The sequence below is a fragment of the Tenrec ecaudatus genome, chromosome 8, assembly GCF_050624435.1.
Source record: "Tenrec ecaudatus isolate mTenEca1 chromosome 8, mTenEca1.hap1, whole genome shotgun sequence".
Classification (NCBI taxonomy): domain Eukaryota; kingdom Metazoa; phylum Chordata; class Mammalia; order Afrosoricida; family Tenrecidae; genus Tenrec; species Tenrec ecaudatus.
In genome coordinates this window covers 44,957,027-44,970,830 of record NC_134537.1, presented here as the reverse complement: position 1 = coordinate 44,970,830, position 13,804 = coordinate 44,957,027, and the positions used below count along the sequence as shown (strand labels likewise).

The window sequence follows — 13,804 nt, the reverse complement described above, 5'->3', positions numbered from 1 at the left end:
TCTATCTATCTATCTATCTATCTATCTATCTATCTATCTATCTATCTATCTATCTATCGTGTGTGTGTTAGAACAAGAGGACATTGGAGTTGGTTTTTATTTTTTTTATTTTATTTATTTTATTTTTTTTTGGAGTTGGTTTTTAGATAAGCTAGGGTTGAGGAGTCTGTGTGACATTCGGGGGGGGGGGGGGTTTGAAATGTGAGGCTTAGACGAGTCGGGCCCTGGCCTAGAGCTACAGCGATGGGAGTCATGTTTGCAGTTGGAGAGTTGACGCCATGGGGTGGGTGAGATCGCCTCCTGAAGAGGAGAGATGGCTTAGGAGTAGAAGAGAAGAGGGATTTGAGGTTACATGTTCTCTGTGTCCCATTTCTTTGTGTTAAATGGCTGGCATTACCCCTCCACTGTCTATTCCTAGGTGACGAAGGCTTGGCTTGATGATAAAAGCAAGTGTAACAGCAACTAAAGCAAAAAGCTGCTTGGAACCCCACAGCGCAAGCAACACTGAAGTCTTTTTTTGCTTTCTTTACCTTTGTGAAAACAGCAGTGCCCCCTGCAGGCAAAAGTGCCTCTTGTCCTTGCATTTAGAATTGTCCCAGATGTGCATTTTGTGGCGCAAGTTAAGAATGGTGCTATGATGTTGTAGACCAGTTCACAAAATGTTCCTGTTGCAAACCAAATAATTTCAACGTATGTGAGCAACTGTACCTTGAAGACCTTTGGTCGGCATCCTCCTAGAACTGCACCTTCTTTAATTACCACCTATAGTAAGCAAGCAGGAAGCCCTGGTGGCAGCCGAGTGATGCAGCGGGTTGCTAACCCCAAGGTCAGCTGCCTTTCCACTCCCATCAAGAGTCGGTCTCAGACACCCCCAGAGGCACTTCCGCTCTGTCCAGTAGGGTCGTTGTGGATACAACAGACTCGATGGCAATGAGCTTGACTTTGTTGACTTGACTTGTTGTTTTGTTGTTTAGTCTTTAAAAGAGTGATGAAGAATATATTAGTCAGACAGATTAACTTTAAAATGGATGATATTGATAGCCATTATATTGTAACTAACATAAACAAATTAAGAAATATTCGTACAGTATTCAAAAATTAGCATCCAATTCAGCAAAGCCGGAGTTCTTGTCATGGACTAATCGGAGAAGTTCTGACTTTATTGCTCTTTTCCTCTTACAGGTAAACAGAAGCATTTGTATTGGCCATCATTTAGGATGACGCTACACTCGTTCATCCACTGCGACCCAGGATGGCTCCCCAAAACAAGAATTTGGCAGAACTCCTTTAAAGCATTCTGGGAGAGTTGACTGTCTATTTAGAATTTACAGCAAAGAGCCTTCTACTTGTCTTCTTCTTGTTGTAAATTGTATGCTATCCCTATTTTCTATCAGTAAAATTTATAATAAACACATGCACAAGGGTGCAAATTTTTTTTCTCAGAGAGCTGATTGTTAGATATTTAACAACATATCATGGGTGTCACAGTATGGTACATTGGCAAATTAAAATGTTTCTAGCTGATATTCCTTCGGATACTTAATGTTTATCTTGAGATATATGTATGTGTGTCTGCTTCAGTGGTTACCCTCTGGGCGATTAGGCAGAATCTTGACTCTGCTTTATTTTTCACGTCTCACAAACTTGGAAAGGTCAAGTGTACTGTGAGCTTTACAGCAGAAACTTCCGTCAGCCTAAACTTAACTGTGCTTTTAGTGACACGGAATGACTCCTGCTTGGAAAAATGTACCACTAGGGATTACTGTCCTGCCAGAGTGAAGCGATATTGGAGACTGTCTGCAGAGGTTTGAAAAGGATGATGCTTCTGAAAACGACCTGAGCACAGGCAATAAGACTAGAATTCGGGGTGTGTCTACCATACAGTGACTTCCACCTTCAGGTGCCCATAACTTGTGACTGGAAAGCAATCCCGTCCCTAATGGACACTACACCCGGAGAGATGGGCACCTGTGCCAGGAAATAGAAGTTTGTACAGAAGTCCAAAGGAGACGTTAGACAAAGTAGGGCCAGGGAAGCTGAGCGGACACATGCAGACATGGGTTGTGTGCCATGCCAACTGGCTATGAAGGGAAGGAGAACCAAGGAATAGTCATGGGGAACATGGTTGCTCCCAGATGCAGGAGGAGGCTTCGTGGGGGGATGGATGGCCTCTGCCTCTCAGAACGCCAAGGGAGACCTGGGTTAGAAGATCATAGAGGATTGAGACCCCTCCCAGCACTGAGATGCTTACACTGCCACTGGATCCAAAGACTTTCTACTCATCGGCCTATGATCGTCCTGCATTTGGCATCATTGCATGTGTTTTGTGAGTCTGAAGAGGGCTTTATAGATCAGTATCAGACATATGGGCTAATATTGGACTTAGGGGCTTGTACTGGCCTGGGTTGGGATGCTTTTTTAATGTACAATTACCCTTTATATAAAACTCCTCTATACACCAATGAGTTTCTATGGATTTGTTTCTTTAGTTTACCCAGACTAACACAATTTCTTTCAAGGATTCATTTAACTTTCAATCATGTATTATGTCACCAAGTTCTAGTCATCACTCCTGAGCACAGGGAAATAAGGCCAAGAAGGGTACAGGATGGCAGGATCAGGAAAGCCAAGGAAAGAAAGTCCAAGAAGGAGCAAATAGTCTAATAACAGAACTTCTGTGGTATTCTGCCTCCTCTCATTTTATTCCTTGTGAAACAGTCTCATGAGACAATAGAGAAGCTGTTTGCCCACCTGTGGACCTCTGAACTGTGGGGAGAATGGGACACTGACTTTAGCTGTGGAGCCCTGACGGCATATTGGGTTACCAGAGGGCTGTCTACAGCAAGATCGGCAGATTGAAACCACCAGCCACTCTGCAGGGGAAAGATGAGGCTCTCTACTCCCCGAAAGAGTTGCAGTCTCAGAAACTCACAGAGGGCAGTTCGACTCTGTCCTAGGGGATCAGCAGTGAGTTTGAGTTCCTGTTTTGGTTTGGGTACTGGGAAAGGGAGACCATGCGCTGGAGGGAAACGGCTTGGCTGAAGATTGTGATTGGTCCTCTGACTTCTCCCAGCTGTGCTTGCCTTACTGGGGATCAGAGTGGTCTGGACTAGGTGACAAGTGCCACCTGCAGACAGAAAGCCAGAAGCAGGAGAGAATATTGGTTAGCATTGTTACAGATCTGGAATAAAAGTCTAGGAAGAATGACAAAACCTCTCTTGGCTTCCTTTGGACAATGCCATGTGGAACTTCCAATCGCCGGCAAAGGCCATCATATTTGATCAAGAAGAGGGCCCGGGAAAGGCGGGAAACTCTCACTGCGATGTCTGGGCATAACCGCCAGGACACTGGGCTCACCGAGCCCAACAGCCTGACGATGGGGCAGGACCAGGCCTGCGCCATTCTGTTACCCATGAGACGTCACAAGTCAGCACTACCTTCCTGGCAACGAACGGAAATCACAATACGTAACTCTCTTTGACCTTTCTCGCTAACCCTTCACCCTGGAACTTCAGTTTCATTGTGATAAAGAGCCAATACGTAAGGCGTGGTGGTGTCCTGGGGAGGTTATGCATTGGCCTGTTGACTGCAAAGTCAGCCGTTTGAAACCACCGGCTGTTCAGTGGTAGAAACACAGGGCTTTCTACTCCCAGGAAGAGCTGCAGGCTTGGAAGCTCACAGGGACATTTCAGCCCTGTCCTGTAGGGTCACAATGAGTCGACAATGGCTTGATGACAATGATGGGGTTTTTGGGGGGCGGGGGTTGGGGTGAGGGAGATCCTTCATAGGAAGAATAAACCTTGGGGAAATCTAACAGCCCTCACCACCTCCTCACAGAGAAAACGAAACCAACCCATCCGGGAAAACGCCTGTGTCTTCCCATCAGGATTCAAATCCCCCGCTTCTATTCTCCTCTCACGCTACTTCCATGTATCGTAGACACTCATGATGGCAGGATTCCCTCCCGCCATCCTTGCAACCTGATCTTCAAGCTTCCCTGTCCTCCATCCTACCATGATTTAAACACGCTGAAGATTTTCTTCCATCTTAAGTGTCTCTCGTCCAAGCCCGAAAACACAAATCGCAACTCTCCCAGTTTCTTCCTTCTTCTGCTTCACAGTCACACTTCTGGAAAAAGCAGATGACAACTGTTGTTTCGATTTCCTTCCCTTTGATCCAGCCCTCGGCCCACTGCTCCCCCCCCACTCCCCCAAGAGTGCTTGCTCCTGGCCTTCCAGTCTGTGCTGACTCGTGGTGACCGCATGTGCGCAGTCGGACCACTCCGTGGGGGCTTGGGGCTGTGCCCTTACTGAAGCAGCAATCCAGGCATTTTCTCCAGGGCGTCTCTGGGTGGATTTGAAACACCTGGGTTGGCAGCCTATTATGTAATCAATGATACCACCCAGGGACTCACCAGCAGTCCAAGACACAGTCCCTGACCTGATGCATCGGCAGCATTTGAAGGACAACCCTTCCTTCTGACTTGAAATGCCTTCTCATCGTGCGTTAAGGATATGTTCCTGGCTTCCCTCCCACCACTGTGAGCACTCTTTGGTCCACCCAGTGATAACGGCCACGAGACTGCTCCATCCATTCTGGCCAAGGACTTGCTCCTAAGCTTTCCCTTTGTCACGGCTCATCTCCTGTAGGTTCTGCCTTCCATGTAATCTCGAAATCTAGGCTCTTCTTCTTTTAAAAACAAACAGGAATTTATTTCATCACGATTTAGGACACTAAAGTCCAAGTTCAGGGCGCCAGCACTGAGGGAAAGCACTCTCTGTCGGTTCTGAGAGGAAGTCCTTGGCCCTTGCCGACTTCTGTTCCCCAGGTCCTTGGTGAGCTTCATGTACCATGTTACTTCCCCCTTTGTGCTTCCCTTTCTGGGCAAAATCTGCTCTTTTCATCTCTCAAAAGTCATTAATTAAAGGCACATCATACCCGGATATGGTTTCATTAACCAAATAACGAAGGCCTTGTTCCCAAACAGGGATTACATTCACTGGTGTGGGGGACACATCAGTTGTATAACAATATCTTCATGCTCCTCGGCTACCTAAGCGTGTTTGGCAAGCCAAGAGTAGAAATGGAAGGCAGATTTCACATTTCACAGCGAAGTGATGCTGCCTTTGTATCATCCCTGTCACTCTGGTGGCCCTGGCTCTTTGTCCTGTATCTGTTTATTTACTCTTTATTGTGAACTGGGTGCAGACTGATGGAGCACACCTTACTTTCAACATCTCAACCCCCCCCCCTCATTCATTGCAGTCCCCTGCATTGCTGCATGCCAGGCCTGATCCTGCTTCCTCTCGGCTTTCATTCCTCCTTCTTGCCGCATGGCTCGGAACTTTGTCCTGGATGAAATGCTGCCCTCTTGATTTGAAATGGCTGATTATTCTTAGTGAGATAAGGGGAGGCCTGTCTATTGTTTGGCTGAAACTTGAGCCACAAAGGTGAGCTTAGTTCCATGGTTCTTAACTGGTGATTAGAATTGGTTTTTATCTGACCACTCAGCTAATCTTTTAAAATGATTTTTAGTTTTGTTTCACACTTTTCTCCCGTTCCTTCTAATATGCCTTTTAGAGCAGCTGGCAGTGGTAGCAGGGCATCAACTAGTTCTTCTGCTCTCAGGGTTGGGAACATTGATGCTTCCTGGTCCACTGGCTGAGTTCCATGTATTCTTTCAATTTTTATCATCCTCTTTCCCACCATATGAAAACAGACCAATAGTTGTACCTTATGCACACCTGATTTTTGCCAAGATCCATCTGACATCAGCAATGACATTCCTTGTTCTAAGACCTCTTCTGAATTCAGCATGAACTTCTGGCAGCTCCCTGTCAATGTACTGCTCCGACCGTTGTTGAATGATCTTTAGCAAACTTAAAAAAAATCATTTTATTAGGGGCTCATACAACTCTTATCACATTCCATACTTAAATCCATTGTGTCAAGCACATTTATACATTCATTGCCCTCATCATTCTCAAACATTTGCTCTCCACCTAAGCCCTTGGCATCAGCTCATTTTTCCCCTCCCTCCCCGCTCCTCACTCCCTCATGAATCCTTGATAACTTATAAATTATTATTTTGTCATATCTTGCACTGTCGGCCGTCTCCCTTCACCCACTTTTCTGCTACTTGCATGGATAGCCATATTGTTCTATAGTTCGAGCATTCGGTTGGGTCACCTGTCTATGGAATGGGAACAAATATGGATCTCTTCCAAACTGTTGGTCATGCAGCTGTCCGCCAAGTGTCCTGGCATAAATGAATGAGTGTTTCCAGTGCTTCGTCCGCTTGCTGAAGCATTTTACTTGATTTTCCATCAATCCCTGGAGCTAACATTCCAGTGCAGCTTGGACCTCTTCCTTCAACATTATTGGTTCTTGCTCATATGCTATCTCCTAAAACAGTGGAAGGTTGACTAGTTCATTTTGGTACAGTGACTGTGTATTTTTTCCATCTTCTTTTGTTGCTTCCTGCACCGTTCAAGATTTAACTTAATAGAATCTTTCAATACTGCAACACGAGGCTTGGATTTCTTCTTGATTCCTTCGCCTCCCTGCCCTGGGTCTCATCCCCACACAGAGCCAGAGCGACGGACCTGCTGCAAAGGCATGGCACTTCCTAGTTCTCAACCCTCTGAAGGTTGTTCCCCGATCATTCTTGGGTCTCAGATTACTCACCACCTGCTACGAGCCCTCCACCGACCCCTCCACCTAGGCCAGGAGTCCCTCCTAATTTGGTCCAGAAACACCTGTTTCTTTCAAGAGTACTTGCTCCTCTGTGTCACAGCTTCTCTGTGTCCCCACAGCAGCGTGGGCCCTGTGAGCGCCGGGCCCTGTTGGTGGAGTCAGGTCCAGCGCTGGGACTCACAAGGAACTAGGGAAGTGGTTCTCAACCTTCCTAATGCCACGACCCTTGAATATAGTTCCCCAACCATAAAATTATTTTCGTTGCTACTTCATCACTGTCATTTTGCTACTGTTATGAATAGGGCGACCCCTGTGAAAGGGTCTTTTGACCCCCTTAAAGGGGTCGAGACCCACAGGCTGAGAACTGCTGAACTAGGGTATTGGGGGGGGAAGACTACCACCCATCCAGGGAAAGCAAAGTTCTGAAAGTTATTCCGTCGATTACTGAAAGATCTAGAAACGGGCAGCACACATTCCAAAGCACTGGAGTTTTTCCGTGACAGCAACATGTGCGGTGGCAAACATGAAACTGTCCGTGTGTGCCCCACGTCTGTGACCCAGAGGCCGATTTCAGCTGTGGCTTGGGTGAGTGGCAGCCAGTGGCCGCCCCGGTAGGGGACTCCTGTGCACAAGTGGAGGGGCAGAGCCACCTTTGCCGCGGGCCTGGCGCTCGGGGGCGGGGGCGGGGCGGGCGTTGGGTGCCACCCGAGGGCGGCTGTTTACAGGCAGAGGCCGACTGGAAGTCCAGGGATGGGGTTTCTGAGAATCGAAAGCGAAACAAGCCGTCTTAACTCGCGGAAGCTGTGCTGGGAGCGGCAGTCTGGCCCCGGCGAGCGCAGGGCAGAGGATGGCGGAGCCCTACGCCTTCCCGCTCCTGGTCCAGGGGTCCTGGGGATCCGACCCCCCGAAGAACCTGCGCAACAAGTTGCTGGTGTACTTCCAGAGCGCCCGGCGATCGGGAGGCGGCGAGTGTGTGATTCGCGCCGAGCCCGGGAGCCCGGGCGCCTTCCTGGCCATCTTCTCGCAGCGGGAAGGTGAGCGGGGCCGGGGGCCGAGGGACCGGGAGCCGGGGGACCTAGCGGCGGTGGGGCAGGGGGTGTAGCGGCGGTGCGCTTCCTCCGGGCGGTCTGTGGGGCGCCCGCGGAGCGAGAGCAAGTCCCTGGCCCACCACAGCCAAGGCGTCCTGGAGACCCGGGCGCCACGCTGTGCAGCCTCCTGGGGTCCCGGCCCCGGCCCCAGGTGGCTTCGGTGGGTGCCCTGGGTGCGTCCGATCCGCCGCGCACCGAGCCTGGGCTTCGTCCCACAGCTGCTCAGCTTGGTCGCCTACCTCTCTGATCCCGCCACTCGCAGGGAAGGGGTTCGGAAACCCGAAGCCCACGAGGATTCCCCTACGGTGATGAAAATTGTGGCACCCTGGTGGCGCAGTGGGTTGGGGGGGGTGCTGCTCACCCCAGGGTCAGCAGTTTGAAACCACCCGCTGCCACTCGGGAGAAAGGACTTTCCACTCCTGTAAAGAGTCACAGTGTGGGAGACACACAGGAACAGTTCTGCCCTGCCCTATAGGGTCGCTGTGAGTCGGCATCGACTGGCTGGCAGGGGGGTGGTTGAGGTTGAGGGGTCCTGGCCCTTTGTGGAGAGGGACGGCAGAGGCACGTTGCCCCGGGTAAGTACAGAGAGAGGATTTTCAGGGGCTGTTCTTTCTGCTGGAGAAGGCGCGCGGCAGTGCAGTCCATCAGCACACGAAGACAGAGGACATTCTGAATTGATCTTGGGTCGAGTCTTCGAGCTTTGGTGGGAAGCGTTTCCTCAACAGGCAGTTCATGGCTGGGCTCTCCCAGCAGCTCTAGACCATTTCTGTGCATGAAGCCTGGAGCCCACAAGCCCACTTATTTACCGACTCGCTTAAAATCCAGGGTCCCCCTCCACGCCGCTGACGGACCTCACAGACAGGCAGTGGTCCTCTGTCCGGACCAGCTTTCAGCCTGCACTCCTGTGGGTGGAGGTGGAGGCAGGCATGTGAAGGGTTAACAAATGACACATTGATAGGAGCAGCACCTAGCTGTGCTTGGAGGAAAGGTGGGAGAGTGAGGACAGGAGACCATTGCGCACAGATGTCCTAATGAAATCAAAGTGCAAACTCGCCCAAGTTCATGTCAAGAAGGCGTGCTCTCTGGGCTATGAGTCATTTCCCCCAGGCTTTTTTCTCCGGGGATTTTCCCGGTTTCCAGTGGACCTAGCCTTCCTTCTTTAGAATCTCCCTGTCTTCAGTCGTCCTTGCAGTGGGAGCACAGATTCGACCGAAGACAGGTTAAAAGCATTTGCAGTGCCCAGCTCAATTGGAGACGTTTATGTGAGGTGGCTGGTTCACGAGCACCGGGGACCTTGGGGCATGCCCATCTGCCATAATCCCTGTTGTTTGTTGACTGACAAGCCCCAAGAGAACACAGAAAGAACAGATTTTAGAAACTGCAATCAACATACTGGTGCAAACAGCCCAAAATATAATTTTGTAATGATACAGTAATTACCCACTAGTCCCCTACAGCAGAATGGATTTTACAGTCTTTCTGCCTGTCTTTTCTTCCTCCCAAGTTCCCAACTCATCATCCCCTTTCTCCACTCCCTCGCTGTTCCTGCCCCTACGCCATCATCCCCAGCAGGAGAACTCCAAATTTACGAAAACACAAAACATGTTCAGGTTAAACTTCTCAGGGCTTTAGAAAGTCCCTATTCACTTTCGGTTTCCTAGACAAGGGGCCAGTTTGTTCGCATGATATCAAGTATTTACCCAGGGGCACAATGAATGACCTGTCATTGCAGACCCAGGACATGTGCTTTTCTCTATAGGTCTCCCCTGTGGAGGACACCCTCCCCACGCCCCTAGGAGTGGCCTACATGGATACAGGCCACCCATTACCATTATGTACAACCCAGTTTTATTCATGTAATCACTGTGATGTGTACAGAAAACAGCATTTCTCTGTAGAAATTCTAGTGGAGCAGACAAGAAGTAATAGGAAGTACGATCATTTTTATATGGCTCACTAGATATCTGGGAATTTTGGTTGTAAATTTGTGGGGGACCAGCCTCTCCACAGCTGAATGGGTCAAGGGGCATTAGTCTAATTGAGGGGTAAGTTAAAGAGTCATCAGACAAGATATGGCTCACCAGAACCAGAATGATACCATTCTTTATTGACTAACAGACTTATATAATTTCGGGCAAGCAAGCCACCGTAAGCTTATACATAACAGGAAGGGGTTGTATGAAAACATACATGTAACATGAGGGGGACAGAGCTGGCTATAGGAAGAGGAGGCACTAGAGGCATACATGTGACAGGAAGGGACAAACGTAACAAGATGGGCCAACTTTACAATCAAGATGGCAGCCTAACCTTGGTCATCCCTGAGCTGGCTTGACCTTAGATGTCTTGGAGTTCTTCTCAAGGGAAACAATCTATGATCCCCATTCGAGGGACGGGGCCCTACTTAGGGTGGGACAGTCTACAGGGTCTGATTGCTTTTGATGGCAGACAACCTTCGGGCTGATAGCCTTTAAGCAGTTGACCTTCAAGCATATATATAGGAAAAGCCATGTGCTTACAAGGAGCAGCTTAAAACGGGCATTATTTTGGGGAGACATCGTGTGGAATAACTTTCACTTAGGACACTGACTAGAACTCACCTCCAACTTACAAACGTGAAGGCTCCCTCCACGGGAGCCCCGGCCTCCCAGACTCCTTACATATGACTGTTGAGTTTGTACTCAGACACTCTCTTCCTGGTTCTGTTAGATCTCTCTGGACCTAGAGTTATACCTCGGTCCTTGGCTCCGCACGAGAAAGAATTCATGCCGAAGCCTGGTTCTTGATCCAAGTGAGTTTTATGAGAGTTAGAAGTTTCAGGTTTACATAGCACCCATAGGACTCCTCCCGACCATGCAGCCTGGCAGAAGCTGCTCAGCGTCACGCAGACAGTTCTCTCTCTCTGTGTCTCTACTCTAGGTTCCTGCCTTTTCAAGGATTCCAGGGGGAGGCATTGTGGATGACCCCTGATTGACCCCATTGGCTGAATTGAATTCACCTGGCCTAGGTGGGCCAATCCAGGTTTAGCACCCACCCATGCCTACCGGCCAGAAACCTGAACCTCTGAGCATGTGCAGTGCGCCACTCCTTGTCCCGTGCTTGGCTCTCTGGGCATGCGTTAATGGACATCTTTTAGCCCTGCGCTAGTCTGCCTAACAGTTCTGTTTCCCACATACCTTGATTTATAACATTTTAATACGCTAGGTAACATGCCTTATACATAGTTGCTCTCCCTTGGGTTTTTTGGGTCCTCTTGGTTCATGGTCCTCACAGTAGCTTAGCCTTGCCCTTCAAGAGTCCATGGGCAATCATCTGGTCACCCTGACTAAGAATGAAATCAGGAATTCCCTCTCATCTGTCACTCAGCAGGTCCCCTCTCATTGACTTCTTTGTGGGCCACACAGGTCTCCTTGAAACTCACTCATACCCTCCACCTCTCCCAAGATACACTGAATCTCCTCTCTCCCCTCTCTGGCTCTTTCTTACTCTTTGAATTCCCCCCACCTGGCTCCCAAGCTATGATGAAGCAGATTTGCAGACACTGCTCACTGGGCATTCTACTCCGCTCTCAAAGTGAAACTGCGCTACTTCCTCGTGGCCACACAGTGACAGGGCTTTGCAGTCTTCTGTGCCCTGTCCTGTTTTCTCACTAGAGCCCACCCGTCCAACGTGCTCCTCCTCCTTGTGAAATGCCGGCCATCCGGCCCCGTCTCCTCCGTCTACTCTCATCCACATGCTTCTGAGGCACACACCCTCAACAGGATGTTAGGTAATTTATTTAAATAGCTTCCTAAGTGGCTCCTGGTCCCACCAATCCAGTTTGCTCTTGGCCATCAAAGTGACCCTCCTAAAACACTGCTTTCACCACGCCAGGCCCCAGCGCCTGGTCTTCACCGGCTTTCGGTAAGGGGTGCTTTTGTTCTTTCACTAAAAGCCACTACGATTTTGAGTGCCAACTGTCAGGCACTGTTCTCATTGTTGGGTTTGTTTGTTTTTAAATAATGTGTCTTCAATTCAACCTGCACCACGTTCCTAGGGAGTGGTCACCATGACCCTTTGCTCTAGACAAGAAGACTGGGACAAAGGCAGCCAGGAACTTGCTCACCGTTGCAAAATAAACCGAGAGATGGAATTCAGAGTCATGTCTGTGCAGTGCCTTATCTTTTCACGACAATAAAGCGTTTCTTGGGAAATTGACCAAGTTATTGATTGAAAACGATAACAACTGTGGAAACCATAGAATAATCTGGTGATTAAAAACTGTTTCCCCTTGCTTTTGGTTGTTGGACGTTGCAGTTCGGCAGAGAGTTCTGGAGAAAGAGAACCATGAGTTGGTATGGCCAGAGAAGGAAACATTCAGGTTAACTGTTCAGTTGCCCACGTCTCCAGAAGGAACCCAGGATGGCTCTAGACGGCAAAGTCCAACAAAGGTAAGATGCACTCACCCTTCCTGCCTGGAGCGGCTGGTGGGTGCGGCCGAGAGTGTGTAGCACTGCTGTCTTCTGGAGGCACCCGGGTGTTTATATGATTGCACTCCTCTGTAGAAATTAGTGTGCAGCAACAGGAAGTAGTGGGAAGCTGGATCTCCTTTTTATAAAGTTCACTGGATTTCGGAAAAGCTGAGTGTAAATTGATTTCTAATATTTTAATACCCTGTTTCAGATGTATACGTTTCATTTGGTTATAACTTGGCTCTGAAAGAGTACGGCAGTCTCTTTTGAATACCCATTTTCTCTTGTCATTAAATTGAATGAAGTTTCATTACAATCTGAGGCTGGCTCAGTCCACATGGGTCAGGCTGAACCTCAGTGTCTCGGCTCTTTTCCTCCAAGGTTACCTTCTGTTCATCAGGGGTCACTAATAGGGTTGCCACCACCTGCTCCCCCAGAAGCATGGTGCCCACCTGTTACACACAGTCAGGAAGCAACCTGTCAAGACTCGTGAAGGCCAGGGCCTGGCTCTCTGCTTTGGAAGACTTGGCCCTTGGGAACTTTGTGGAGCATCGGTCTGCTCCGACGCAGGTGGGGCTGTTGTGAGGGAGCGTCTGGACTTTCCAAAAGTCTCTGCCGTGGAGTCCATTCTGGTCCGTGGTGACCCTACGGGAAAGAGGCTCCCGAGGCAGTACATCTGGAGCGGAACACATCTTCTTGCCCCTTGGAGCTGCTGGTCGTTTTGACTATTGACCTGGGGATTGGCAGCCGGACACCTGACCCAATGCATCCTTGTTTGGGCTTCTCAGGGTATGAAAGGACGACAGCACTGAGTTGGGTGACTTTCAGTGACTTGGCTGATCCCGTTTTGCTTTCCCTTGGGAGGATGCTTCCCTGTCCTCCCTCGGGAGCCCAGCCTCTGGAGTAATCAGGAGGAGTGAGTCAAAGGGAAGCAAGGGGGGAGGGTAGGACTGAGCGGTATCCATACAACTGGTGGTGTGAGAAAAGCAACATGAATGTGGCGGGGTCGAGGGAAGGGAGAGGTGGGTGTGGAAGACTGAAGAAGGGGCGTTTTGCTCTTTGAGTCGAGATGCTCTTTGAAGAGTCTAGAGGTGGAGGTTACGATAATGGTGGTTTGGGATCTGAGCTCTTCTCTGGATGCTGAATCACCTGCAGCCTGCTGTCTTTCTTATGCTCTTGTATCATCCTGCAGGCATTAAGGATTTCCTCAAGTGTACAGCGTAATGGAATAGTGTTAGCCTCTACTTCATTGGATTGTTCTTAAACAATGGTTTTGGTTAAAACACTTATTTTAATGAGTTAGATGGGATTGCGAATTAAATGAGTTGGCCCCTATAAAACACATAAAATACTTTAGTAATCACCCAATAAATGTTAAGTAGAGAAAAACCGCCTGGTAGACGAATTTAGGTCTTATCTTAACCCTTGCCAGGAGTTGAAGTATTTGTTATGTTCACTTCATTTTTATCAATGGTTTCTGTGACCAGGACCTGGATATGCCATGCAAATTACCTGAGATGTCTTCCACAGCTTCACAGCCAGAGCTTCTCACCATCTCTGTTACCTTAT

General features: G+C 49.0%; 1 protein-coding gene across 1 annotated transcript in view; it reads left to right on the top strand.

Moving 5' to 3' along the window:
• The first annotated feature begins 7,417 nt into the window (after nucleotides 1-7,417).
• The window catches only part of PARP14 (poly(ADP-ribose) polymerase family member 14), a 65,145-nt gene continuing 58,758 nt past the window's right edge, over nucleotides 7,418-13,804 (top strand). Inside the window, exons 1-2 of the mRNA XM_075556328.1 lie at nucleotides 7,418-7,730; nucleotides 12,081-12,214. Coding sequence (XP_075412443.1) covers nucleotides 7,544-7,730; nucleotides 12,081-12,214 — 321 coding nt within the window. The 5' untranslated portion in view covers nucleotides 7,418-7,543. The remainder of the gene's footprint in view (nucleotides 7,731-12,080; nucleotides 12,215-13,804) is intronic.